The sequence below is a fragment of the Cataglyphis hispanica genome, chromosome 6 (assembly GCF_021464435.1).
Source record: "Cataglyphis hispanica isolate Lineage 1 chromosome 6, ULB_Chis1_1.0, whole genome shotgun sequence".
Classification (NCBI taxonomy): domain Eukaryota; kingdom Metazoa; phylum Arthropoda; class Insecta; order Hymenoptera; family Formicidae; genus Cataglyphis; species Cataglyphis hispanica.
The window spans coordinates 9,717,113-9,741,671 of record NC_065959.1 but is presented as its reverse complement, the minus strand read 5'-3'; the positions used below and the strand labels follow the sequence as shown (position 1 = coordinate 9,741,671).

Sequence of the window (24,559 nt, the reverse complement as noted above, 5' to 3'; positions counted from 1 at the left end):
AATATATATTGTTCAATGTAATGTATATAAAATGTGCAATAGATAAAAAATATTATATACAATTGATTATATCATAATAAAATAAGATTAATTAGTTATGTTTGATTAAAGTCAAAAGATATGTATTGTCAATATTATGTATCAATCCATTTATATTTTGTGATATATCTAACTGTTGTTATATTAACATCATTTTTTATATACACAGGCTATTTTCCTCTTTATAATTTATGATTTATAGAGACAAAATTCGTTCTCAAATAATTATAAATTATTTTAATAGTAAACAATTAATTAATCATTTTAATAGTAAATAGTTAATCAATTATTTTAATAGTAAATAGTAAATTAATTATTTTGATAGTAAATAATTTATTACTTTAATAGTAAATAATTATTTTAATTTCAATCCTTAAATAATTATTAATTATTTTGTTATTTATTATTTTAATTATAATAATTCCTTTATTTTAATAATTATTCTACTAGCATCGTATATGTCCGTGTCACTAATTGCACCGCTTCTGTCATTTGAATTTCTTGGAGACATATGTAATGTTGATCATCGCTGCTTGGTGGCGTTACCAATACGCATCCTGAATCGCGGTTGTGCGTAGCTATCTCAGTTGATTTCAAGTTCTCTCCCGTATCACCGTCGCAAACGGAACAGTCAGCTGTTGTGTCAAGTGAACATCCTTAACCAACAAATTGCAAGGATATTCGTGTAATCCTGTGCGATTCGGGTATCCCACAAGATATCGCGGTGCCGTGTACATCTCGGCGGGTCCAGCTGGCTAGATTCAATAGCGCGATAAAGGTACGTGTTCCCGCTCCGGTCGCGCACAAGTTGTCTCTCGTCTCAGGAGAGACTGAGTCACGACTCATTCGCACCTGCACAAGTGCTGGTTATCGACGCGCGAGATATCCACGGCACGAGACAAAACGCGACGAATTTGCCGCGCCTTATCTCGCGCATTCTTTTCGCGAGAAAAAAATCGTTCGTCCTTGCAGCGCTCGTTGACGCAAAGAACGACGTAATGCGCGTTTTCCATTGGTAAACAGAATCCTCGATACATACTATTCTCGTTTGTGTACTAATGGCGATTATTCGAAATGCGATACGTGACAGCGAGATTTTTTCACGTTTCTATGACAGTTGCAACACATTTTCGTTGCGGAGAGTCATCGCATACTCTGCGTCTTCGGCGATAAAACTCTCGCGATGGACGGTGCCACGTTTTAAATCATGCACGCAGAATAAGGAACATCTAATTGACTCGCGTCATATCTAATTTATTCGATACGATTGTGCCATTTATTAATTCTAGCTATCTATTAATTCGTTTGAAGACGAACACGTTTTTGTTATTAATCAGCTGATTTTATAAGATCTGCTTTAAGAGCTGTTCGATATAAAAACTCTAAAAACTTATCTTTTTAAAAAAACGGTTAAAAAGGGCATCAAGTATTAGTTGTGAAATATTATTATATGTATTTATAAAATAGTTATTTTAATTTAATCTGCATAAAAATAATGTTATTTTAAATTACTGAAAATAAAATAGAAAAGTATGTAATATTATTGATGTAATCTGACAAGAATAGTCCAATTTCGTATTAATCTTAGCTTATTTAGAAAGGATACTGAAAAATTGAAAAACATCAATTATAAAAATTACATTATCGTTTTTTTCTTTGGATATAACTTCTTTTTATGTATGTAGGAAAGCTTATTTATATATTTAAATTTATATTATATAATTGAATTATTTAATTTGATATATATTTGTTATGATTTATCTCTTTTAGTTTAAAAGACAAAAGGAGGTGGTCACTTTTGATGAGATATCTTGTATATACATATAATTACAAAAGTATATTTTATATTAATTTTGAATTATTTATTTGAAATATTACAGCTTATAAAAAAACTTTGATAAATTATAAATTATAAATATAATTTAATAATATTAATAGATAATAAAATTTTATTTTTTCAATAATATTCTCAAGTGGATTTTGCTTGAACAAATACTTTTTTGTTGTTTTATTGATCACTCAATCACGATAATATAATGGAGTAGTCAGATAAATAATTCATACTTGTAGTGTAAAATGTATTTTATGTATTTCGGGAACTGATTTAAGTGAGATAATGAATGATCATATTGAAAATCTTTATATTGAAAATACCTTACGGAGAAGATACAATCTCTTCTTCGAATCGAGTGTGTCGAAACTGTCGCGTTACATGACTAAGATTTGCAACACACACACACACACACACACACACACACACACACACACTGATTATTCATACGTATTATAATGGCGGTGAAATCGCCAAAGATCATCGTGTTTTGTTACTAGTACATATCATTCCGTCAGAGAAAGCAGCGAATTCGTTTCGAGGAAAAATTTACAAGATATCAACGAATGCGCAACTGACGTGCGACGCCGTGTCTAAAATAAAACACTGCCGTCATTATTTTAAAAGTGTCAATGTGCATTGTAAAACAGGTGAGAATACAGTAGCTACTACTATGATAAAAACAAATGTCTTGCAAACGATATTTTCTTCGATTTATTTTTCAATAAAGAACATTCTCAGCTGTTACATATTTTTATATTAAATTAATATTATTATATTAATATATTTTATAATAAATATTTTTATATTTTTTTCGAATACTAAGATATTTCTTGAAATTCCTATCGGCAAATCTGTAATTTAAAATGAGATAATTTTCTCGTTCAGTTTATACACACGCTTGATTTTAATTTATCGTATATTTTGCCTTCTCTCAAGGATTGCTTTTATTTTTGTAAATATCTTGATAAGCATATATATATTTAGTAAGTATAACATGGTATGAAGGTGAGCATCATTCCAACATTTTCTGACACAAATTATGATGTGCGTTCATCAGGTTCAATTATTTTTATGAATCACAGGACTGATGAAACAAACAGTAGTGAGAATGTTATTATCAGTGCCGTCATATGCGTGTTGCAAGTTTGCCAGAATTACTTTTATTATTTGATTAATATATTTGCGATATTTTGTTTATATTGCGTATTATATATAATTTTATCAATCTTTAAATTTATATAAAATGTATATAAAAAGCAGAACAATATATATTTTCTAAGCAGTATAATATCTTAATTCTGTTTAATCAGCTGTATATTTATTGAAAATTCTATTCAATTCAATTTTTGATTGAATTATTTTCACAAATTTATGTTTGATAATATAATAACATATAAAGACATGTGTTACACGATATAATATAATAGTGTAATAAAAATTTTTTTTAATAAATTGTGCAATTTAATTAAAATTTCAAAATCCTCATTTATTTGCAATGTATAGTTTTATCGCAAAACGTATCATTTTAAATATTACGAGGACTTGTAATAACGTCGTAAGTAATATTTCTCAATATTTTTCAGGATGTTTAAAGAAAGTGATAATGGATTGGGAGGTTGTAACGGCGGACCACCTCGTCCTCGGAGGATATTTCCCCGATTTTCTCTGCGAAGATTATTATATTCCAGCCCGCTCATTGGCCGACGTATCACAAGAACGCCTAGCGCAAGTAATAGAAATACAAAAAGTAATTTCTGGATTTTATTAAGCTACAATGATAATGAAAATGAACTTAATTTTTCAAGATTGAAAATATTTTTTGCGCAGCTAAAGATCAATCAAGCGGCAGGATAACGGACGTCGAAAAAGGAGAGGCTAGAGTAAGCAATGGTTCAAGTCATTTCCAATTTCACAATATAGATCTACAACGTGCTTCCAGCAAAGGTTCTGTACTTTCATCTGCAGGAAAGGTATTAGCAAAATCATAATCATATATATTTTGTAGAGAGAAAAATATATTTCAGTAGATTTATTTGTTGACAAACCATTAAACTTGTTTTACATAATATGTTATTTCAGAGTAATGAGAATGGGCTAATGGAATGTCCATTATGCTTGACTGAGCTACCAATAGAATTCTTTCCTGTTATCCAATCTTGCCATCATCGCAGCTGCTACGATTGTTTTCAACAATATCTGAAAGTAGAAATCTCTGAGTCCAGAGTCAATATTGCTTGCCCTGAGTGTTCAGAACTGCTACATCCAAATGGTGAGTATATTATTCTATATATATAATTTTTTTGTAAATCTTGTGTTTTTTTTATAAGATTTGTAAGCTCTTAACATTCATAATTCTTTGTTACTTTTTCACGTATACAGATATTCGGATGATCTTGAATGATCAAACACAATTAGAGAAGTACGAAGATTTTATGGTTCGAAGAGTCCTTGCCGTAGAACCTGATGCAAGATGGTGTCCTGCTCCAGATTGCAGTTTCGCTGTAATCGCCAGTGGTTGCGCTTCGTGTCCAAAATTGCGTTGTGAGCGACCTGGTTGTGATTCATACTTTTGCTATCATTGTAAAGCACGCTGGCATCCTAATCAAACGTGCGATGCTGCGAGAGCGCAACGTTCTCAATATTACGAGCGTAGCTCTTCTTTAAGTTTCAGTCAAAGTGATTCACAACATAGTAAGTAATAATCGCACATTACAACAAGTAATATTTATTAAACTTTGATATTATAATTATAATTATAATTTGTGATCTGTTTAGGAGATGATATAAAACCGTGTCCGAGATGTCAAGTTCTCATTGTCAAGATGGACGATGGAAGTTGTAATCACATGACGTGTGCAGTTTGTGGCGCGGAATTTTGTTGGCTTTGCATGAAAGAAATAAGCGATCTTCATTATCTTAGGTATTATATTTCGAATAAAGCTGTAAATGCATATGCAACATCCAAACAGACAGGTTTAAACATTCTTCTGTTCTGCTTACAGTCCTTCTGGCTGCACTTTTTGGGGTAAAAAACCGTGGTCTAGAAAAAAAAAGATCCTTTGGCAACTTGGAACTTTGGTAGGAGCACCAATCGGAATTGGTCTCGTAGCTGGTATAGCATTTCCGGCCATGATCATAGGTTAGTTATAATATTTTAAAGAGTCAATATACATATATTACGCTAATATAAAAATATGTTGCCAATGAGTGGATGTGAAAGAAGTATCATAAATACATCTTTCTTTATCTTAGAGTTCGAGTACTACTTGAAAAGATTCGATTCTTTATGAGTATTATTTCAAATCTTGCAGATGCTCAATTTAAAATTCGAATATAATTGTCCTAAATTCGATTACTTCGCAAATATAATATATTAAATATTATTTCTTATGAGTATTATTCGAATCTTAGAAAATGAAACTTGATTATTGGATTCAATTCGGATTTTTAAGTACATATTGAATTTGTTCCCATCACTAGTTGCCACATGAAAATCACACTGAAAAAAAAATATGTTTACAATTAAATTATATGTATATATATATATATATATATATATATATATATATATATATATATATATATTTTATACTCAAGGTATACCAGTATGGGTGGGACAAAAATTATATACGAGATACGAGAAGGCTAACAAGCACAAAAGAAATGCTTTTATTGCTGGGGGAGTTACTGCATCGGTAAGTTTATTATATACTTTTTATAATAATTTAAGAGAGAGAGAGAGAGAATCTGTGTGTTTCAATGTTTGCAAAATATTAATTAATAATCATGTATCTAGATATCATATGATTTTCATAATTAATAAGCATTGCCTATTATTCTAAATAATATAAAATTCCTCTTATTCTTTGAAAAATCTTTGGAAATTCTATAAAATATAAGTAATTCATCGCATGAATACCATTTTTTGTTATTAAAAAAAAAGAAATTGTTTTTTATTGATTTGTTATCTGTACTAATATAAGGAACTATAGGAACTGCATTTGCTATTCATGATAACATCAAGGTATATTTTATCCATACATTTTATACAGAGAAAATGGATAATACTTGATAATAATTGTATATAGCGTTAACAAAACACCGCGTTCTCGCTGGAATAATTGTCGGAAGAAATTTACGGGACGTGTATTCGGGCGGATGAAACATAATTGTTTTATGTTTCATGTACATCTCGAAAATACTGTAATGCATGTACTATAATTTCTTATAATCACGAATCTAATTGATTTTATCTTAGTAATTGTATCACAACTACTTGCCTAAATCTTTAACGACTTGGCACAGTGTAGACATTCATCAACAATTTCTATGTGAATAAAAAACTGAATTGAAAATTCACATTCACAGGAAAAACCTATATCTGTTGATAAGAAATCAATATTTTTATGTAATGCAGTTTCTCTTAAAAAGTTTGCTTCCGATTTTATCTTACTTTCATCGAATAGCAAGCGAATCTTGCACCAGTCATTAAAATATCATTGTAGCTTTTAAAGAGTAATAGTTGTCAAAGCTTACACTAATGTATAATCGAGACATTTATGGTTAAGCATCATTTGATCTTGATCAATCATTTGTCCCGCTTGTCTAGATAGTCTCGTCGCAAAGAGAAAGAAACCGAAAGAATATAAATTATAGCATAAATAGATAGCATAAATTTCTAACGTCCATTATATTCTTCCGACATGCTTTTTTTGCAACTATCTTCTTCGTCGCCCGCTTTTGTTATTGCTGGCTTAAGCCTCCTTTGGGTTGGAAATACAAAGATTGCATCTTTAAGCTACGTATGGGCTATTGAAGTATCTATTGCTTCATGTGAAACTCTTCGCTTCGAGTCACAGCCCTGATAGAAATATTAATTTTTCGGTAGATACGTTAATATTGTAACGGCAGCAATAATTATGGATCGGTTTCGTTTGTCGCGACGACAGCTTCGTCCGTCAGTACACCATCATTATATAGATCTTCAAGGACATCAATTAGTCGTTGCTCTGTGAGGGGATCACCGAGCGCGACATCCACCGATCCGATACAAAGTAAAAGCGCCAGTAATTGAGACTTTCTATAGTCTTTGTCAAGATCCTCTCTGGTATAACCCAAATCCTTAGGAATATTTAGGCCAAGATGCGAGCATGTCCAATTCAGCTTATTCCAGTATGTGTTTAGAAGTGATTCAGTGTGCTTGCGGCGTAACTCGGTGGGCACTGAACTCACCAACAACAATGCGACATCGTTCGTCGGTCGACTGTAAGTAACCATCTGCCAATCGAGAATGTAGCATTCCGCACTTCCGCAAGTATCCCTGAAGAGTAGATTATTGCTCCAGAAGTCGGTGTGGGTTATCAATGCCAATGGGCCCTCCGGAGCGAGAAGAGCCGAGATTATGTCTTTAGTGCGGGGTCGTAAAACTAGCAGAGTCTCGAGGACCGCTTCTAGTCCTGGTCTGCTTTCTAGAAAGTGCGCCAACTGCGGTAAACCGCGCTCCACCAATTGTTGATATGAGTCTGTCGCTTTCGCCGTTTGGAAAAGGAATGGGTAACGCTCGGATAAAGATTCCCCGTCCACGACTTTTATTGATAGGGAATGAGCGTGTATGCGAGCGATGGCATCCAACGCGACCGTCGCTTGATCTAACGTTAGTCCCTCCGAGAATTTGACACTCTCAAAACGCGAAGCGCCTAAGTCGTCCAACACTAGTATCGATTCCGGCGGCACCGGGCTGTCGTCAGTTCCGCCTGCAGGACTGTAATGAGCGTGGTAGCATTCTGGAACCGGTAATATAATCGGTTCCTCCGGATTCGGTCCTAATTGTCTTCGATTGAACTCCTTCAAATCTGGCATCACCTGATGTACAAGTGCGCGATGTCAAGAACACGTCAAACAGAAAAAAAAATTCCATCACTTTGTCGCTTACCTGTGTATAAAATTTAATCTCTCGGAGATCGAATTGACCTTCCGTTACGAAGAAGCGGCTAAACGGATCTCTAGGCAGTTGCTTTATGATAATGGATAATCTGCGCTTATCCGACGGTTTATCCGTCGGATCCGTCGTCGATGCTAACAAATAATTCCCTGTAACGCTGGTGATAGCGCTCAGCACGCTCTCGCTAGTCGTACATCCGGGGCTTACATTAAACTTTAAGATTTCAACCTGAAGAAATTGTTACAGCGATCAGCAGTGTTCAAATTGAATTGTTAATGCGTCAATCATATCTAAGATTTATCGAAATTATATCTAGAGCGCATCGTTATGTATATCATATATTATATCAACATGACTAACCGCTCTTCCATCGTGGTACTTCGATAATACGCTCTCGAGCCACTCCTTCTGGACCTCCCAATCCGAGACAATTTGCTCCTCCCCGCATGAAGTATCGGTTTCGTCATCCAAGTCTGACATGATTCCCTCCTAGTTCGTTGTCCCTTAGGTTTTATTCTATTCTCCTTTGCAATTAGCGCTGGTCAGTATTGCTCGGGCGTTTCTTCACTCAACCAATTGGTCTACCCTCTCAGCCAACATTAACAAGGCATGTGCGCTGCCGAATGACGATATTCCATCGATGTGCAGCGGACTTTATTATATATACATTTGCTCAATTATACTATACGCGTACGTATATGTGTGTCTGCCACACCGTGAAATCACCGTCGCTGAATGAAACCCTCCTCGTTTCGTGTCGCTGCCTCTTCCCGGTTACGTCCGCCGCCGCCGATTCTGCGCCGATTCGCGACGGACTGGCATAGTTCGACGACCCGGCATGAGAGGAGTGCGGCTACCTTGACTCGACACGCCCTCGGTACCGCTTCTTTCTAGATCTAAGCGCCTTGAGCGCGCGCTACTTAATTGATGCGGTGCGACGTGGACCTCAAGCTACTGGCCGACGCGACGCATGTTCTATTGTCGCTTACCTTAGGCTTGCCTGCCGCCGCAGCAGGGTGGGACGAAGAGAAGATAACGACATACGCGCATGCCTACTCCCGATCAATATCCTCTTCCTTCTGCCCCTCCCGGATCTCTTCTCTACGTCTCTACCCGCGTGTCTCCTCTCGACGCTGCGCGTCTCTTCGTTCCGGAATCTGTCAGAAAATCTGAAAATCGCGCCTTTCCCTGCATTCGCGCTATCATCGGCTATGTCGATGACTGACAACGCCATTGTTCTATTTCTATCCAATTATAAGAGACAAGACATGACAAGCGGGGAAATGTATACAACATATGGAAATGCATCGCGCATATAATGGCTTAGTTTTCCGTTTATGCTCTATAGCTCATTGATAAATGAAAATTTAAAACCGTGTCAACGAACTAAGACAAAAATTATAATTTTGATATTCTACTTATAAATATAAATTATATACATAGTTATATACTTCTAGATATAATGATACGATTAGTTATCGTTCCGTTGTGGATAAGACCGGATATATTATGTCATAAATGATCTATTTAAATTGATTACATTTTTTTGTCGATAATAAGATTCATAGTTTTATCGAGTAACATTAAGTGAGATAGATTTTTATCATCGGATTTTCTTACATCGTAAAATTACATCGACCTTCGATGTATCCAATTGCTTCTATTTATATTACTTAACGGGTATCGGCTACATTATTTACAGCACAAGAGAGAAGGAAGTCTTAAAGACATTAACAATATTATTTCTATATAAACACTATACTTTGATCGTAATTTTTTGTTGTCATGACAAGCGACGCGTTATGAGAGAGTATAAAAGTTTTTCCAACAAGAAGAGACACTTATAATTTATCGCTATAATTCTCCGCAGGTTTTAGTATCACCAATATTGGCAGGATTAGCTGTGGGTATCGGTGTACCCATTTTATTGTTTTACGTCTATGGAGTGGTTCCAGTATCGCTCTGCCGAAGCGGAGGCTGCGGTGTCTCCACGAGTGGTACCGGAGTACGTTTCGATTTTGACGATGAAAACGAGTTGATGGGGGCTTTAGGTGTCCGCAACGGTGGAGGTAAGCATGCAATATTTGTCTATGTATCGTCAAATTAAATCTTTAGCCACTATTCATATCTTCTGTCGAGACCAAATTATCAGATCCCATTTACAAATCGCTGCAATATTGCAGATGCGGCATCGATAGACGTTGCGAGTCATCGCGGCGGCAATCCTTCAATAGGGGAAGCCTCGCTTTCATTGGGTAGCGGCAGTCAGTTGGAGAAACTGGGTCGAGAAAATGATCGCGAAAGTGCTAGCAATGTAGCCCTCGCAGGCACTAGTCTTGCAGGAAGTATAGCTTCTAGCGTACTTCCTGGAGGTCAAAGGTATGTTACTCTTCTCTCGCGCGGATTATGATAATGTGTCTTTTTGTTTTTGTAATATAATATATTACACACAACATATCTGATTACGTATACAGATTGGAGGTCCAGGCTGACGTCACGTCTACGCAACGCTTCAGTTCATGTAGCGAGACCGCTTCCGCAGCTACTAGTTTATCAGAAAAATCCGTAAACGCTTCCATTGCTTTAGACGATGGCGCAGCCTCCACAAGAGCCTTGGCTGGTTCAGTTCTTAACTTTAAGGTTTATTATACTTCATTTTCATATATTAAATTTGATTTAAACAAATTAAAGTAATTTATAACTGGCACTATATTTTTATTATCATCTCTCTTTTACACATATATATAGATCGATGGCAGTTCAATCAGTGGTGGCAGAAGCACAGAAGGAGAACAGGCAGTTAGCTCTACTAACGGCGGTCACATGGACTCTGCTGGACAAGCTACTTCTTTAAGCTCGTTAGAAGAAGTGGCACCTGGTTTAGCAAAACGCACTCGTCGTAAACTCACATTTGATCGTCAGTGCAGCGATTCGAGTAACTGGACCATGTGCGGGGAAGATGGTGGTTCAGAACGAGTACGATTCGATGATCACGTCAGTGTAATAGAAGCGGATCAAGAGAGAGTAGTAGGTGGCAAATTGGAAAGTTGCGGAATGAATAATCGTTCAATGGGAGGCCGTAAGCGAAACAAAGATGCAGAACCAGAAACGGATTCTCAAAAGATATCCAAGTACGAATCATGAAATTAAATGTCACAGTTCGTGAAATTATTGCATTCGTTTATCAATAATGTGTTTGTTTAGGAATTTGAACGGTGAGTTAAACGTCGAGAGTCCTGTAGAAGACACTTCGCGGGAGCGCGTCAACGTGGCCACTTTAAGAAACGTATTTTTTCATACTTCAGCGGTATCTACGGATCGCGAGAAACGATTATCTGTTATAGAGGAGCCGACATCAACTGTATCGCAAATTTCCGGCAATCGAATATTCACGCCTTATGACGAAGGGCAAAGCCTTAATAGTACAGACGAAAGCTTACATTGCTAAAAAATTTAAGACTGAGCCTGTGGGTGTCATGATATACACATATTTCTCAAAACGTCACGACGTATGTATACGTGCGTATATACATTGTTGAGTGTGTATATATGTATTAAATTACATAATATTGTATAAGGCGCTGAATGAACGCGATAATTGTACATAACGACGTACACAATATGCATATACTTTGAATATTACGAGGGAAGAAATAAAGTAGGGTAAAGTAATTTTAGTGATCGTGTGCATTTGCGCTGTGATTATACATATACTAAAAATTGTGAGCATACTATATATATACGTATTGGCCTCCAATTCGTTATAAACAATGAAAAAAAAAGATCAAATATACAAAATTTTTTTCTCGCAAGTTAATTTTATAAAATGATGTTTTATAATATGATTTAGATTTTCCGGACTATTAAGAATCAAACGCGAATGATAGTAATAATAGTATAAGTTTCAAGAAAACTTAACTTTTCTGAAATTAAATGATTGTGTTCAGGACACAAATGTTATTTGGTACGACACCAAGTTCTTAAATTAAATCTCTAAACTAAGATCCATTTTTAATTCATTTTAAATATCTCATAACCTGCTAAAGAAGCATAAGCTAGAAAAATATTGGGAGAAATCGCTGAATCAGGAATTCGGATACCAAGTAAAATTTATGCCCTGCACACAACCATTTAGTTTCAAAAAAATAATTTTTCTTGAAATTTGAACTATTATGTATTGGCTCTTAATAGCCCAGAAAATTTAAATTGTGTTTTTAATTTGAGAGCCTTATCAATTCTTTAATATTTATACTTTGATATTTTATAATTTATGAAGATATTGTTACTATGCAATAGAAAAAATAATTATATTATCTCTATGCCTAGAATAATATTAATCTTATTTAATCTTATTAATCTTATATTATTTAATAAATATTATCAAAATCTGGTTTGTAACGAGCGGGCGGACGATACAAGCTAGGGAAAAAAAAATATACAAAGATGAAAGTTAATGTCGCAGATTATCGCTGCATTTTATAAATCGAATTCTGCTCATTATGTCTTTAAGTATTAGGCATTCTTATTTAATCTATCGGCCAATATACATATAAAAATATTTGAATATACATATTTCACAGAAAACCTGTCTGTCCTTGCTGTATGAAAATATATGTAATATGACAAATAGCCTTACTTCTATCAAACATCCTGTCACACAAACATCAGTTTTATACATTTTATTCTTATAAATCGAAAATAATATAAATCAATTAGTAGCTTTGCAGAAAATAATTTTGGATATAGATCCGCACATGTAGGAAAATCAGATTTTAAATTGACACAAACTGCCGTACTTCTTTACACATAGATTACAATAGTGTATTAATTATATTTAAACAAAATTTAAACATTTACAACATTTAAATATATTTGAAATCAGTTATGTATATATTTAAATAATAAGTAAATGTATTTGTAATATACAATGGTATTCGCATATTGATTTCAAAAAATTACATAATTATTAAATTCTTATTTTTTTTTCCAAAAAAGTTATGATTTAAAATATCTTTACAAAATTATATATATCATATTTTGTGTATGAAAAAATATCCATTCAATATTTTATTAATTATACATGGATATGAATATAAATTTCTAGTCCAAGACTTTTTAGTATATTTTCATTAAAATCTTATATGAATGTGTACAAATGTATTATAATTCAATATTATATCATGCAAAGAGATAATTATAGTTTCCAAATATATTTCTTTCTCCTTTTTTTTGCAAATATTTATTATCTAATTTTTTTTAACTATATATATATTCTAGTATAATAGTTGTTAAATATTTGTATTACAATATAATATTGTTTCTTTTTTATTAAAACAATCAAAGCATGTGCAACCAAATTAATTGAAAAATAATTTTAATTTGAATTACAATATTATTTAAGACACTTAAGCATTTGCAAGTGATAATTAAATATAAGTATGATTCCTGTCTTGTCTTTTATACTACTTTTATTGCATAAAAGAAACGCAAATGTTATTTAGAATTATTATCTACTATATCTTTTTTTTTTAAGATGGTAGTATCTACAAATATATAAGATTATATAATTTAATTTATCTGTATTTGCCTATATCATTATTATTATACAAAACAAAAATATTTTTTAAATGTACTATTATTATGATTTACATATATATAATAATTGTATATATTTCTCTAAAAGCCAAAATAAACTAGTATGACAGATTAAAAATAAAAATTTTTTTTTTCCTATAAAGAATTCAAAGTATTGCTCTAACTTGATATTAAATAATGTATATTTTTAGGTTAGGTATTTTTAAGATTTATCTAATTTAAATTTAGTATTATTATATATATAGACATATTATAGATAACATTTGATATTATTCATTCAATTATTAAAAAAAAATCAACTTCTTTTGTATATAAAAATCTTATATATTTTTTATCATTTATAATGATCGACTTAAAAATAGAGGAGATTTTTTAAATAATTCATCTACTTTTATTTTAAATAATTCACTTTGTATAGGTTCATTTAATTGGCAAAGTGGATTTTTTACTACATATTCCAAATATACCTAAAATGAAAAATATATAATTATATATATAAATATGTATTTTCTGTATTTCCATTAGAAACAAAAACAAATATAAAATCTTACTTCTCTATATAATTGTTGCAACAATTCTCTGGCATTCTGGCTTGCATTATCAGTATTTAAGACAAACTTAAGACTTGATGGTGTTTCAAAGTAATGAAGTGTATATTTGCTGGTCTTGTAATATAAAAATCCCTCCTTAGGGTCCAACGGAGAGATTTTATTCACAAATGATTTTATGGAAAACAGCATTCCATACATCAATTTTGCTTCCTAAATTTTATAAATATATCTCTGATAATTGTTAACAGGATTATTATATTAAAGTTCACAACACTTAAGAATATCACATAATTGATATTAAAAGAATAGTAAAATAGAAATGCAATATATTATTTTTTACATTTGTACACATTTTTTTTTCTATCATTGTTTAGTCTTTGCAAGTGCTTCAAAATTTAAGATTTTTAATATATAATAATAACAAATAATATAAGTTGCTATAAATTATAACAATTTATTATTAAGTGTCTATAATGTATTAAATTAGATTAGATTTTAATTAAGAGATATAATGATTACATCTTCGATCCCATTACCTCTTCTTTCGTTATTCCTGATTTATTTAACCTATTCCATTCAGCATAGTATAATAACATTCCAGTTTTCGAAAAGATATACAAGTTATGAATCGTCATGGCTGCCTTCCTTTTATGCCGGAATCCATTAACAATCCAATTTCACTCTTTAATCATTGTTTTGACGTTTCGATGAAAATATCTTTCTCTCTGATCTTAGGACCAATTTCACCACCTTCGGTTAGATTAACCGACGACAGGGTGACAACTGAAATGATAAGAATACTTGGTTTTCATTCACCTCTATTTTCTGTTGCCACCCTGCTGATTTTAACCGTCGGTTAACTTAACCAAAGGTGGTGAAATTGGCCCTTAGCATAACAAGTCCTCTAGCAGCACAACAGATAACAGATAGCGAATGGGCCCGGATGAAGGCGCGACCGGCAATTCCGTGCAACACTTTGCCCCTTACCGACTAAATTTGCCCCTGGTTTGAGTCTGGGCTAAACGTTGACTTTATCAAAGGACTTTGCCCCTGGTGCGAGTCCAGATTAATTCATCATGAAACAAATAAATGACCGGAAATAAGTTAGCGCTGGAAGTTCATATTTTTTAATAATTAATAGTTTAAACAATTGCTCCCTAATTGCTCCGTCAGAATCCACAATTGCTCTTATTTAAAAATTAATATTTTTTTAAATATTTACAAAAAACGTAAAAGTATTATACATAAAAAATATTCCTTGTACGCAACAAAAAGTTGAAAAAATGTGAAAGTTGAAAAAATATTTATCTCTAAAAAATAACATAAAAAAATTGTTCTCTAAAAAATAAAAAGTTTAAAAAAATAAAAACTAAATGGGAAATCAATAATTAAGCCAAGTAGAAAGAATTTAATTTGTGAAGATTTATAATTTTAAATAATATTTGTCATAAAATCAATTTTGCATTTATAGAAATATTATGGATTCTCTCAAAAAAAATTAAAACGCATTTTATTTTTATTAAAAAATTACATTTATGTTTCAAATAAATATTTTGTATAATATAGAAAATAGCATTATTGTATTACGGTTTTTATTAAAGATAGTAAATCATAATATTACTTAACCCTTACTACAATAATGTTGATCACATCGATCACCAATTTTGAATTTAAAAGTCCATGCCAAATATAGATCGATTTGTTTTAAAATTAATCATAATCTTTCGTTTGAAAATATCAAACAAATAAATCCGAATTATAAAAAAAATTAAAGTATCACAAAATAATATGGATTTTGACATCTTCGTAAAAGAAAATAGTTGTAATTAATATTTTTCTAAATGGCAAAAACTTTTGATTATGAACATTTCCTGAAATCAATTGCAAGAAACAAAGAAAAACGAGTAATTTGCAAAAAGAAACAAAGAAACAGATAATATTATTCTACAATTTTTAGTAAATAATTTTTAAATGAATAAGTGGATCTAAATTAAGTTTTGTACAAATATTTATTATAGAGTTTTTTTAATATATGTGAGAATTTTTATTTCATTGGTAAAATTTTTTCAAATTGTCAAATTTGTCATAATAAATGCGATTTTCCATAAGAATAATAATTTTAGACTTAAATAATTTCCAAACTGTTAAGATAATTGTGTTCAGTTTTTGCACAGATATTTAGAAGAAATAGTAGAACAGTCTATGAAATTTTCATGCTTATTTTGATATATGACACATACATCCTTAATTTGCTGCAAATTAAAATGATCATAATTCTTGATCGCTTCAGTGAATCAATTCAGGATTTTTTTATAAGTTTTTGAACATTATGCAAGAACATTCTGTAAAATTTTGGTTAAATTCCTAATATTTCAAAAATAGATACGAAACATCCTCAAAGATATATGCTTGACAATTGTGAAAAAGATAAATAAGCTATTACATGTAACATTAAATAATGATTTTGATGAAACATTTTATTATTTATTTAAAAATGAAATCAATAATGTAACGAAACTTTTTTTCATGCAAAACGATACAGCGAAGAGGTAAAATGCTTTGCTTTCACTTTGCATTCATTGGCTTAAAACATATGACTTTTATAGGTTGGTATTTACTCTTTTACTTTACTTTTTTTCTATAATCTATATTTATTTTGTATTTTAATATTTCTGATTCTATTTTCTCACTTATATATAGCATATGTTTCGTCTAATGATTAATTAAAATAATTTATTTATTATTACTTTATTGCACATTCTTTAAATTTAATTGATATATAGTTATTAGAATCCAGCGTTATGTATAGGTATACATACCGCTCGTCGTAACCGTTATCATTTGTAGAGTGCTTCTGTCAAAATTCAAAACTTTGTCGCGTCTAGCAACCGCAAACTTTTGGGTTGTCTTTTCTCGTTGCGCACTTATATTTGCTCAATGTTTTTTAATTAATTTCTCAATAATTATTATACAAATCGCAAAATGGTACAGGACTTTTCTTCTCGATTTTATCTGCTTTGCTTGCATATGAGAGATGATAAGGTTATTATGAAACACTCTGTAGATATCTTTGGTAGAATCGTAGAATGGCACTTTAGAAAAAGATGAAGAATAATCACGCTATCCTTACTTGTTACTTTTATGCTGATGAGATGACGTAGTATTAATAGATATAAAGTATTAATAGAGACCTTGTGGTATTGTAACAATTTAATTAATAATTCAACTTTACAAATTGTGTCGGATTGCACTAACAATTAATGATGAAAGAAGAATAAGCAAGAAAAACATTATTGCTCCACAAATTTAATAAAATTTGTTTATTACACTCTTAAAAAAAAAATTATACATAGGAAAAAATTTTGTCTTAAGTAGTATTTTTTTATAAATATCAAATTGGAAAATATATTAGAACAACATGTAAACAATTATTAAATAAATTCATGATGACTGAAATATGATTTTTATTTTTTTCAATCAACTTCTAAGATTATTTTAATTAAGATTTTTCCTGCTTTGTTTTTATTAGTACAATTTGGCACAATTTGCAAAATTATATTATTTGTTATAGAAATGCAAATTTTTGCATTTCTAAAATATTTCAAATTTTTATTGCACAAAGACCAATAATCTGATAACACTTTCTTTTTAGAATAAATTGTACTTATATAATTCGATACAATTGATGAAAATTCAAAAATCGCAAAAAATTTCTTTTATTTCTTTTTTCTTTTGATATAAATTTTTTTATTCCTTTTTTCTTTTGAAATAAATTTTTAAACAATTTTCACAATTATCTACACTTTCTTGTTTATACGATAGTTATAATGATTAGCACAATCCCAGACATCACAAAAAGACCAAAAGATAAAAAAATGTCTGAAGGACCATAAGTCTTTAAATTCATTTGTTAAACGTTTTTTAGGAATATGTGCTGTCTGGGATATATCACAATTTACAGAAATTTCATAAACGTATTACAAGATTATATATTTATTATTATCCCAATTGTTTCCAAATTTTTTTTTAACTAAACAGAAGAAGATATCAAGATTTTTCCAATTTAACACAGCACAAATTTGATTTGTCAATTTATCTCTTCCCTCCCTCCTCCCTCAAAAAAGTTTAATCATGAAAAAGTATAATTTAATTTATAGTAAAATTTAACTTTTTTTATATTTTCAGTGATGTACTTTTATTTATTAACCTCACGTTTGTGGCATAATTAGCATACATTTTAATACAATATAATACAATTAATAGAATAATAACAGCAATAGGCTCAGAGTACTAACAATTAAATGAAAAAACAGGCAAATAAGAGCCAAAGGTATTGATGTGCAAATTTATTATCGTTAAATTTTAGTAATAAATGGGTTTTAAAAATATATGTTTTGGACTGTTTCTGGCCCATCTTCAGCATAGATATAAATATATGTATAAAAATTATATTGATATTTTAAAAGATGATATAATATTTATTATTGCAGGAAAATTTTAAAATTGATAATCAGAAAGAAAGACTCATTAAAAACGGAGAGTCTGTATAAATTAGTAGACAAGACGTCTAAACGTCATCGACACACATATATTCATCAGTGGTTTACAATATAATGATGGGATGACGTAATAATGACCAATATTGATCGGTCGATGCGGTCACAAAAACAACGGTCATAAAAAAAGTCATAAATAAAGATCAAAAGAACGAAAACCATACTAGAAAGACTGGAAAAATACGACTTAGTTGAGCTTTGAATTCAATTTAAGCTTTAAATTCAAATTCAAATTTAATTTTGTAAATCAAATAATTTTTAAATTTTTGGTACGTAGAATTGCATGCACTAATTTGTACGGACTCTACGTGGGTTTTAATGAATCTTCCTTTCTGATCAATCCTTCCTTATCAATTCTTATTTTAAATTTGTCTTTCATATGTCATACCGTCCTGAACGCAAGTTAAACGTTATCAAAAATTGCACTTTTTATACGTGTCGCATATGTAAAACATACGAAAATTTCATATTTTGAATTTTAATAATTAGAAAAAATAATAAGAAAGTGATGCAAAATTAATACAAAGTAGAAGAACACTTTAGGAATTCTATTTAAAAAAACCAAAATTATTGATTATGGATTAATGATTGTTTAGTTTTAGAAATACAATAATAAAAAGATCTCACGGTATTATTTCATTCTTGTTGTTCACCAAAAGTTAAAGAAAAACATGATGCTTGCGAACGTTGCAGGCGATTTGCGGTTGATTTGGTCATAGCGTACAGAATGTCCAGAAGTTTTTAATCGGTAGATAGTGGGATGTTTTAATTAGATTTTATTGATTCAGAGTAAATTTTGGAGTGTTGCGAGACAACTACCTTAATTGACAATTAATAGAAATTTAAATATAAATAGTGCGAAACTAGTGAGTACAAATTTTGCTTTGTTTTATTTTCCAAAACATACTTTAAATTATTGAATTGCGGTTTATGATACATAAACCAGTAAAAATATAACATTTGATATTGAAACAAATATAGCACAAAAGATAATTAATAAAAATACAAAATTCAAAATTGAGGAATAACTTTTAAATTCATATCTAAAAAGATTCTTAATCAAAATAGAAATATATATAAAATAATTATAAAAAAGAACACTATTATATCATTAATAATATACGCAAAACAATGGTTAACACTATTCCTACCGACACTTCACGTATACCTATTCCTACCGCGGCCGGTCAAATGACCGGTCTTTCACAACTTATATTTTTCAATATTGAATGCAGACCAATAGCCAGTTTACCAGTATAAAAATATATTTTCTTTTATTCAAGAGTACATAATCTACATTTTATTCTTTTTCGTCGCATTTTTTACAAATGGGCTTCTCAACTGTACATTTTCCGCATACGTACTTTTTACATTTTAGACAGATTTTGTTCGTCTTATTATCTTTACAATACCTTATCTGACATGTTTTCCGTTCACGGGAACCTGTATTTGTACTTGCGATGGGTATTGGTTGATTTTCTTTGCCGAGCTCTTGTTGGTATTCGATGGCAAGTTCTTCTGCCAATTGGAATAGAATATTACGTTTACTATACCCAGTCGGGCCTGATGTTTCCCTAAAAATATTATGACCAGGTGCTCTTCCAGGATTAGACCCTATTTTTACTTCCTGCCAAACAGTTCCGTCCATCGCAATTTCGCTTGCCTCTTCCTCATTCTCACTATCGGAACTAACTAAAAATCTCCTTCTCTTTCGTCGTCTACGTACGTTCGAAATATTCTCTTCGTTCTCATCGGTGTTCGAGTCGGTTTCAAATGGATCATAATTTTCCGTATTGTCATTTTCCATATCCAGAATTTCCTGATCATCTTCAGAACATTCTGCATCGATATCATTTATTCTCTCTAATAATACATTCGCACTCCTCAAACGTCTTGACATTTTGGGGTAAATATTCAACGGAGAAAATAAAAACTAAAATATGAAAATGTAAATCAAAATAGATAAAAAAATGAATAAAAGATAAAATGTGAAACTTACTGCGACGTATTGTTAGTCTTGTTCACTATTTTGAAAATTGCACTTATAACACGTAATACGATATAAAATATTACAAAATAATAATAAAAGACTGCCAAGTATGCTCTTTGTGACTTTCACGTTTCGATGCACTCTGTTCGTGTCGCAAGACTATACTGATTTGAATTCGTGAGAAGACGTCTATACATTTCCTTCAGTTATAAGTTTATTTATTTTACGTCATAGTAGATAAGATGGCGTAAGAACATTCGAGGATCTGGACCGTATCGGATATCAATCAAGCAAATAAACACCGCTAACCCGATAGTCGAGCGAGAACTGTAAACACTTGGAAGTGCCGTAAACCATTTTCTGGAAGGCACTTCTCGGATAAAATCGTGCCACAACTACATTACCTTTCGTTTGTAACGACTTTATAGTTTTGGCATTGAGTCTTAGAGAGAAACTATTACAAAAATGTATAAATCGTACTACCGGTCAAATGACCGGTCGTGGTAGGTAAGACAGACTACAAATATTTCTCAGAAAATAAACAATAAAAAAATAAGTGAATATTGAAAAATGTATCATACATATATATGAGGAAAAGTCGTAAAGTTTAAAGGCGATTCACTTACGTTGAATGTAGGAAATTCCAATTGAAAATTTAAAAACGGTCATTTGACCGGTCCTGGTAGGAATAGTGTTAAAACCGGTTTAGAGTACCATTGCGTAAGACACACTGACGTATGAAACTATTTTTCATATTAAGAAACTTAGTTGTATTTTTAGAAGGTTACTAGGAAAATAATTGGTTATTATTTGAACCTATTGTTTTGGATATTATTTTAATCAATCGATTGTTCAATTTATCAATTTGAATGTTCCATAGACATATAATGATATGTCTATGTAATGGAATATCTGTGAAAAATGGATTGTAAAAAATTAATATTAGGATTCTTATATAGCATTTTTATTTGAATATTATGTGCAAAAAAAATCTTTATTTATGTTTATTTGTAAATAAATAAAAACGCAATATTTTATATGAGATATTTTTTTGTACATAGCGGATGAAGTCGTTGTTTCAAGTCTCTTTTCTTTATTTCGAGAATAAAAAAGATTACATAGACAAAAAATAAAAAATACATATTTCTTCGATTTCTTAATAATTTGTTGTGATAAAGTTTTGCAAATATGCTTAAAAAATTTACGAAAATGTGATTTTAAGATAAGAAAGAAATTATTATACACAATTATTGCTATATTTTGCACTCGAGATCACTGTCAGAAATTCTGGCAAACCGGATACATAAAATAATTATTTTTGGATAATTGATTCTCATTTAGAGAAATGTGAATAACAATTGACAGTTACAAATAGCCAATGTATATGACATCCTGTTATAGGATATTGCCCGCAGGATCACCATGTAAGTTAACAAAAATTACAAAGTAAATCTCTGTAACGAATAAAAAACAAAAATATGAAAATGAAAATGATGTCTGAACTAATGACATTTCGTAGAATCTTCCACGATATGTTTGGCTAAATTTAGGCATTACTAACGTTTCCTGATACTATATAGGGTGTCCCAAAATCATTAAATATCCTTTTAATAACAAATTTGTTTGAGTTTGCTGATTTAAAGTTTATTTTTTCTTAGCAAAAGTTGAAAATTATTATTTGCAGTTTTCCAATCTTTATATCAGATATTTTTATAAGTAAAATTTAAATGAAAATTCTATTAAAATAAATTTCTCTTTCTCTCTCTGTCTGAAACTAACTGAATAATGTAGTTTTATTTTATCTAGTTCCTTGGAATTGAATTCAAGATTTCTTTTTCGTTTAATTGCTTATAACTTATAACTTATTAATATTCGATAAAAAAATTGAAATCTTTAAATTGACCAAAAAAATCATTGAAAATACATTCGCTTTTAGAACATCCTATATATTTTTAGAACCGAAAGAATATTGAGTTATATTTTGTAAAACGTTTTATATAATGATACGAGACATTGTATAATGACTCGTTGTAAAAAAATATAATCATATATTATTTATATTTAAATATTTAATTATATATTAATTATATATTAATTATATATTTAAATATTAATTATATATTTAAATAAGAAGTTATAAGAATTTTGGTATAAAAATTATAGCACATTTCTAAATTAAGATATCAAAAACAAATTAAGTTATTTTGCAATCATGATCTTATTTGATTTTATTTTCGTGACTTCGCACAATACATCCGCACGCTCGTTTACTATTACAAATAAACAAGAATTTATAAAATCTAATTTTCATGTAACATACTCGATCGAGTTATTGAATTTCCAATTACTAATATTCTGTCGATAAAAGTATTGATAACTAATTCTGTCGAGAACAGATTTTATAAAGTGTCTGCTATGAATTATATTGACAAAATATAGCTACAAAAACTTTTTGAAACAGGTTTTGTTATTTACATGATGTTGCCAAAAAACATAATAAAATTTGCGAATAAAACATGACCATAAGTAATGGTAACTCTCAAACAGACCTTGGCACACTTTTAATATAATAAGATAAAAATTGGAATCACTTTGCATTTAATTTGGGAGCTTATTTGATTTCTATCAATCGAATGTTAATAGATTCTGCAAACAGAATGTAAGCTTATTAATGCGAACACATTTGGTGACACAATCTGTTGTCATTTCTGTCCAAATCTGTTGACAAACCGCTGCTAATATTTTTCTTATTACAATAGTAAAATGTTAAATTGGTTAGGTAATTTTTTTATATATGGCGCGAAGGACATTTATCCCGATTATCTGGTTAATATCACGTCAGGAAAGGAAATTATATAAAATTAACTAGGATGATGTAGTATCATCACACATTATAAATTTATTCTCAGAATAATATTTTAGTCAGCGTAATCACAATAATTCTTAGAATATCCGATTATATTGCAATATAGATTTTTGTGATTTCCGCAATAGATGGTACTTATCTTTAGATAAAATATTTATTCTGAATAATTATAATATAAATATGAATACTTATATTTATTATCAAAAGGAAAATATCACGCATAAGTTTTATTTACAGGATATAAATTTTACATAATAATCTCCAAAAGACCGCGTATTTAATTATATATCTAAGAAAATTAACTATTCACGATTTTATTACGCGGTTGAAATAAGACAAAATTAATGCTCAAGAATACTAACATTTTCTCAATGGATGTCATTAAATGATGTCAGTTTTATTCTTTATTATCGCTTTTATGTAATATAACGGTCAATGTATCAAATGAAAAAAACAGAAGCAGAATATTAAATCAGAAAATTTATTTGTTTGTTGAATTTTTGTTTCAATTTGCGATTTAATAAAAAATAACTTAATTTTTCTTCTCTCTCCCCCCAAAAAAATTATTATTTTTCGTAGATATTTTTATTCTATATTCGGTTTCTAAATTATTTTATATCATATTACAATTTTAAATAATTTGAGATTACAGTTTTAAATAATTTGAGATTACAGTTATAATGAATTTTTTTTTTAAATGTCAAAAATTTTAATAATATAGTTAATTTTGAAAGTTTTAATAGTTTATAATTAATTTTCTCTCTTTGGATTTCTTTTTAAAAACTGTATTATAATCAACAATTAGCAAACTTTTCAAATAATTTTGTAGAGTAAAAAATTTTTTTTAATAGTTTATCATACAAGTATTACTTATTGTTAGTAACGAAGCCCGAATTAGCATTTACCATTGAACATTAATAACAAAATTTGAAGATTTAAAAACGTTCATGTATTTTGGAAGCATTTTTTATCGTTATTGCAATTATCTAAATTAGCAACTATTACATAATAACGTATATATTGGAGAGGTATAGCGTATATATAATTCCCGAGTATTTCCCCACTTTGTGGTCCGCCTGAAAAAAAAAAAAAAAAACATTGAGTGGAATATATATATATATATATATATATATATATATATATATATATATATATATTGGTTGCGTCATTATATCTCCTATAAAAGC

The 24,559-nt window shown here is 30.2% G+C and overlaps 4 protein-coding genes across 6 annotated transcripts; 1 reads left to right on the top strand and 3 right to left on the bottom strand.

The window, feature by feature from the left end:
* The first annotated feature begins 481 nt into the window (after positions 1 to 481).
* LOC126850674 (E3 ubiquitin-protein ligase RNF19A-like) lies at positions 482 to 12,443 on the top strand. 3 transcript variants are annotated; one of them, XM_050593907.1, is made up of 13 exons: positions 482 to 817; positions 3,457 to 3,602; positions 3,701 to 3,843; positions 3,953 to 4,142; positions 4,253 to 4,564; positions 4,649 to 4,793; positions 4,876 to 5,012; positions 5,471 to 5,568; positions 9,685 to 9,883; positions 9,998 to 10,193; positions 10,289 to 10,454; positions 10,563 to 10,945; positions 11,019 to 12,443. In XM_050593907.1, the coding sequence occupies exons 2-13, from the start codon at positions 3,458 to 3,460 to the stop codon at positions 11,260 to 11,262; spliced, it is 2,358 nt and encodes a 785-aa protein (XP_050449864.1). In that variant the 5' UTR covers positions 482 to 817; position 3,457; the 3' UTR covers positions 11,263 to 12,443. The 3 variants fall into 3 exon arrangements, with proteins under 3 accessions (XP_050449864.1, XP_050449862.1, XP_050449863.1); XM_050593905.1 differs by having other exon boundaries at positions 3,457 to 3,620; XM_050593906.1 differs by lacking the exon at positions 482 to 817 and adding an exon at positions 2,252 to 2,520 and having other exon boundaries at positions 3,457 to 3,620.
* Positions 5,883 to 9,675, bottom strand: LOC126850684 (uncharacterized). The gene is made up of 3 exons (XM_050593923.1): positions 8,175 to 9,675; positions 7,806 to 8,042; positions 5,883 to 7,735 (listed from the first exon to the last, which is right to left on the bottom strand). The coding sequence occupies exons 1-3, from the start codon at positions 8,292 to 8,294 to the stop codon at positions 6,791 to 6,793; spliced, it is 1,302 nt and encodes a 433-aa protein (XP_050449880.1). The 5' UTR covers positions 8,295 to 9,675; the 3' UTR covers positions 5,883 to 6,790.
* A 164-nt stretch (positions 12,444 to 12,607) lies between the features above and the next one.
* LOC126850706 (trafficking protein particle complex subunit 1) lies at positions 12,608 to 14,880 on the bottom strand. Its single transcript, XM_050593963.1, has 3 exons — positions 14,497 to 14,880; positions 13,961 to 14,170; positions 12,608 to 13,876 (listed from the first exon to the last, which is right to left on the bottom strand). Exons 1-3 carry the CDS (start codon positions 14,593 to 14,595, stop codon positions 13,748 to 13,750), a joined length of 438 nt encoding a protein of 145 aa, XP_050449920.1. The 5' UTR covers positions 14,596 to 14,880; the 3' UTR covers positions 12,608 to 13,747.
* Positions 14,881 to 19,673: 4,793 nt separating this feature from the next.
* LOC126850703 (uncharacterized) lies at positions 19,674 to 20,986 on the bottom strand. Its single transcript, XM_050593960.1, has 2 exons — positions 20,516 to 20,986; positions 19,674 to 20,449 (listed from the first exon to the last, which is right to left on the bottom strand). Exon 2 carries the CDS (start codon positions 20,414 to 20,416, stop codon positions 19,817 to 19,819), a length of 600 nt encoding a protein of 199 aa, XP_050449917.1. The 5' UTR covers positions 20,417 to 20,449; positions 20,516 to 20,986; the 3' UTR covers positions 19,674 to 19,816.
* Positions 20,987 to 24,559: the final 3,573 nt, after the last annotated feature.

What these genes read in the sequence shown, in the direction of transcription:
- LOC126850703 (XM_050593960.1), bottom strand. Translation starts at nt 20,416, where the DNA reads ATGTCAAGACGTTTGAGGAGTGCGAATGTATTATTAGAGAGAATAAAT.
- LOC126850674 (XM_050593905.1), top strand. Translation starts at nt 3,458, where the DNA reads ATGTTTAAAGAAAGTGATAATGGATTGGGAGGTTGTAACGGCGGACCA. An exon ending in ATTTCCGGCCATGATCATAG is followed by an intron (nt 5,013 to 5,470) that starts GTTAGTTATAAT and finishes TTTATACTCAAG; the next exon opens with GTATACCAGTATGGGTGGGA. An exon ending in GATTCTCAAAAGATATCCAA is followed by an intron (nt 10,946 to 11,018) that starts GTACGAATCATG and finishes GTGTTTGTTTAG; the next exon opens with GAATTTGAACGGTGAGTTAA.
- LOC126850706 (XM_050593963.1), bottom strand. Translation starts at nt 14,595, where the DNA reads ATGACGATTCATAACTTGTATATCTTTTCGAAAACTGGAATGTTATTA. An exon ending in CAGGAATAACGAAAGAAGAG is followed by an intron (nt 14,171 to 14,496) that starts GTAATGGGATCG and finishes TATAAAATTTAG; the next exon opens with GAAGCAAAATTGATGTATGG. An exon ending in TGCAACAATTATATAGAGAA is followed by an intron (nt 13,877 to 13,960) that starts GTAAGATTTTAT and finishes TTTTCATTTTAG; the next exon opens with GTATATTTGGAATATGTAGT.
- LOC126850684 (XM_050593923.1), bottom strand. Translation starts at nt 8,294, where the DNA reads ATGTCAGACTTGGATGACGAAACCGATACTTCATGCGGGGAGGAGCAA. An exon ending in AGTACCACGATGGAAGAGCG is followed by an intron (nt 8,043 to 8,174) that starts GTTAGTCATGTT and finishes CAATTTCTTCAG; the next exon opens with GTTGAAATCTTAAAGTTTAA. An exon ending in AGATTAAATTTTATACACAG is followed by an intron (nt 7,736 to 7,805) that starts GTAAGCGACAAA and finishes CTTGTACATCAG; the next exon opens with GTGATGCCAGATTTGAAGGA.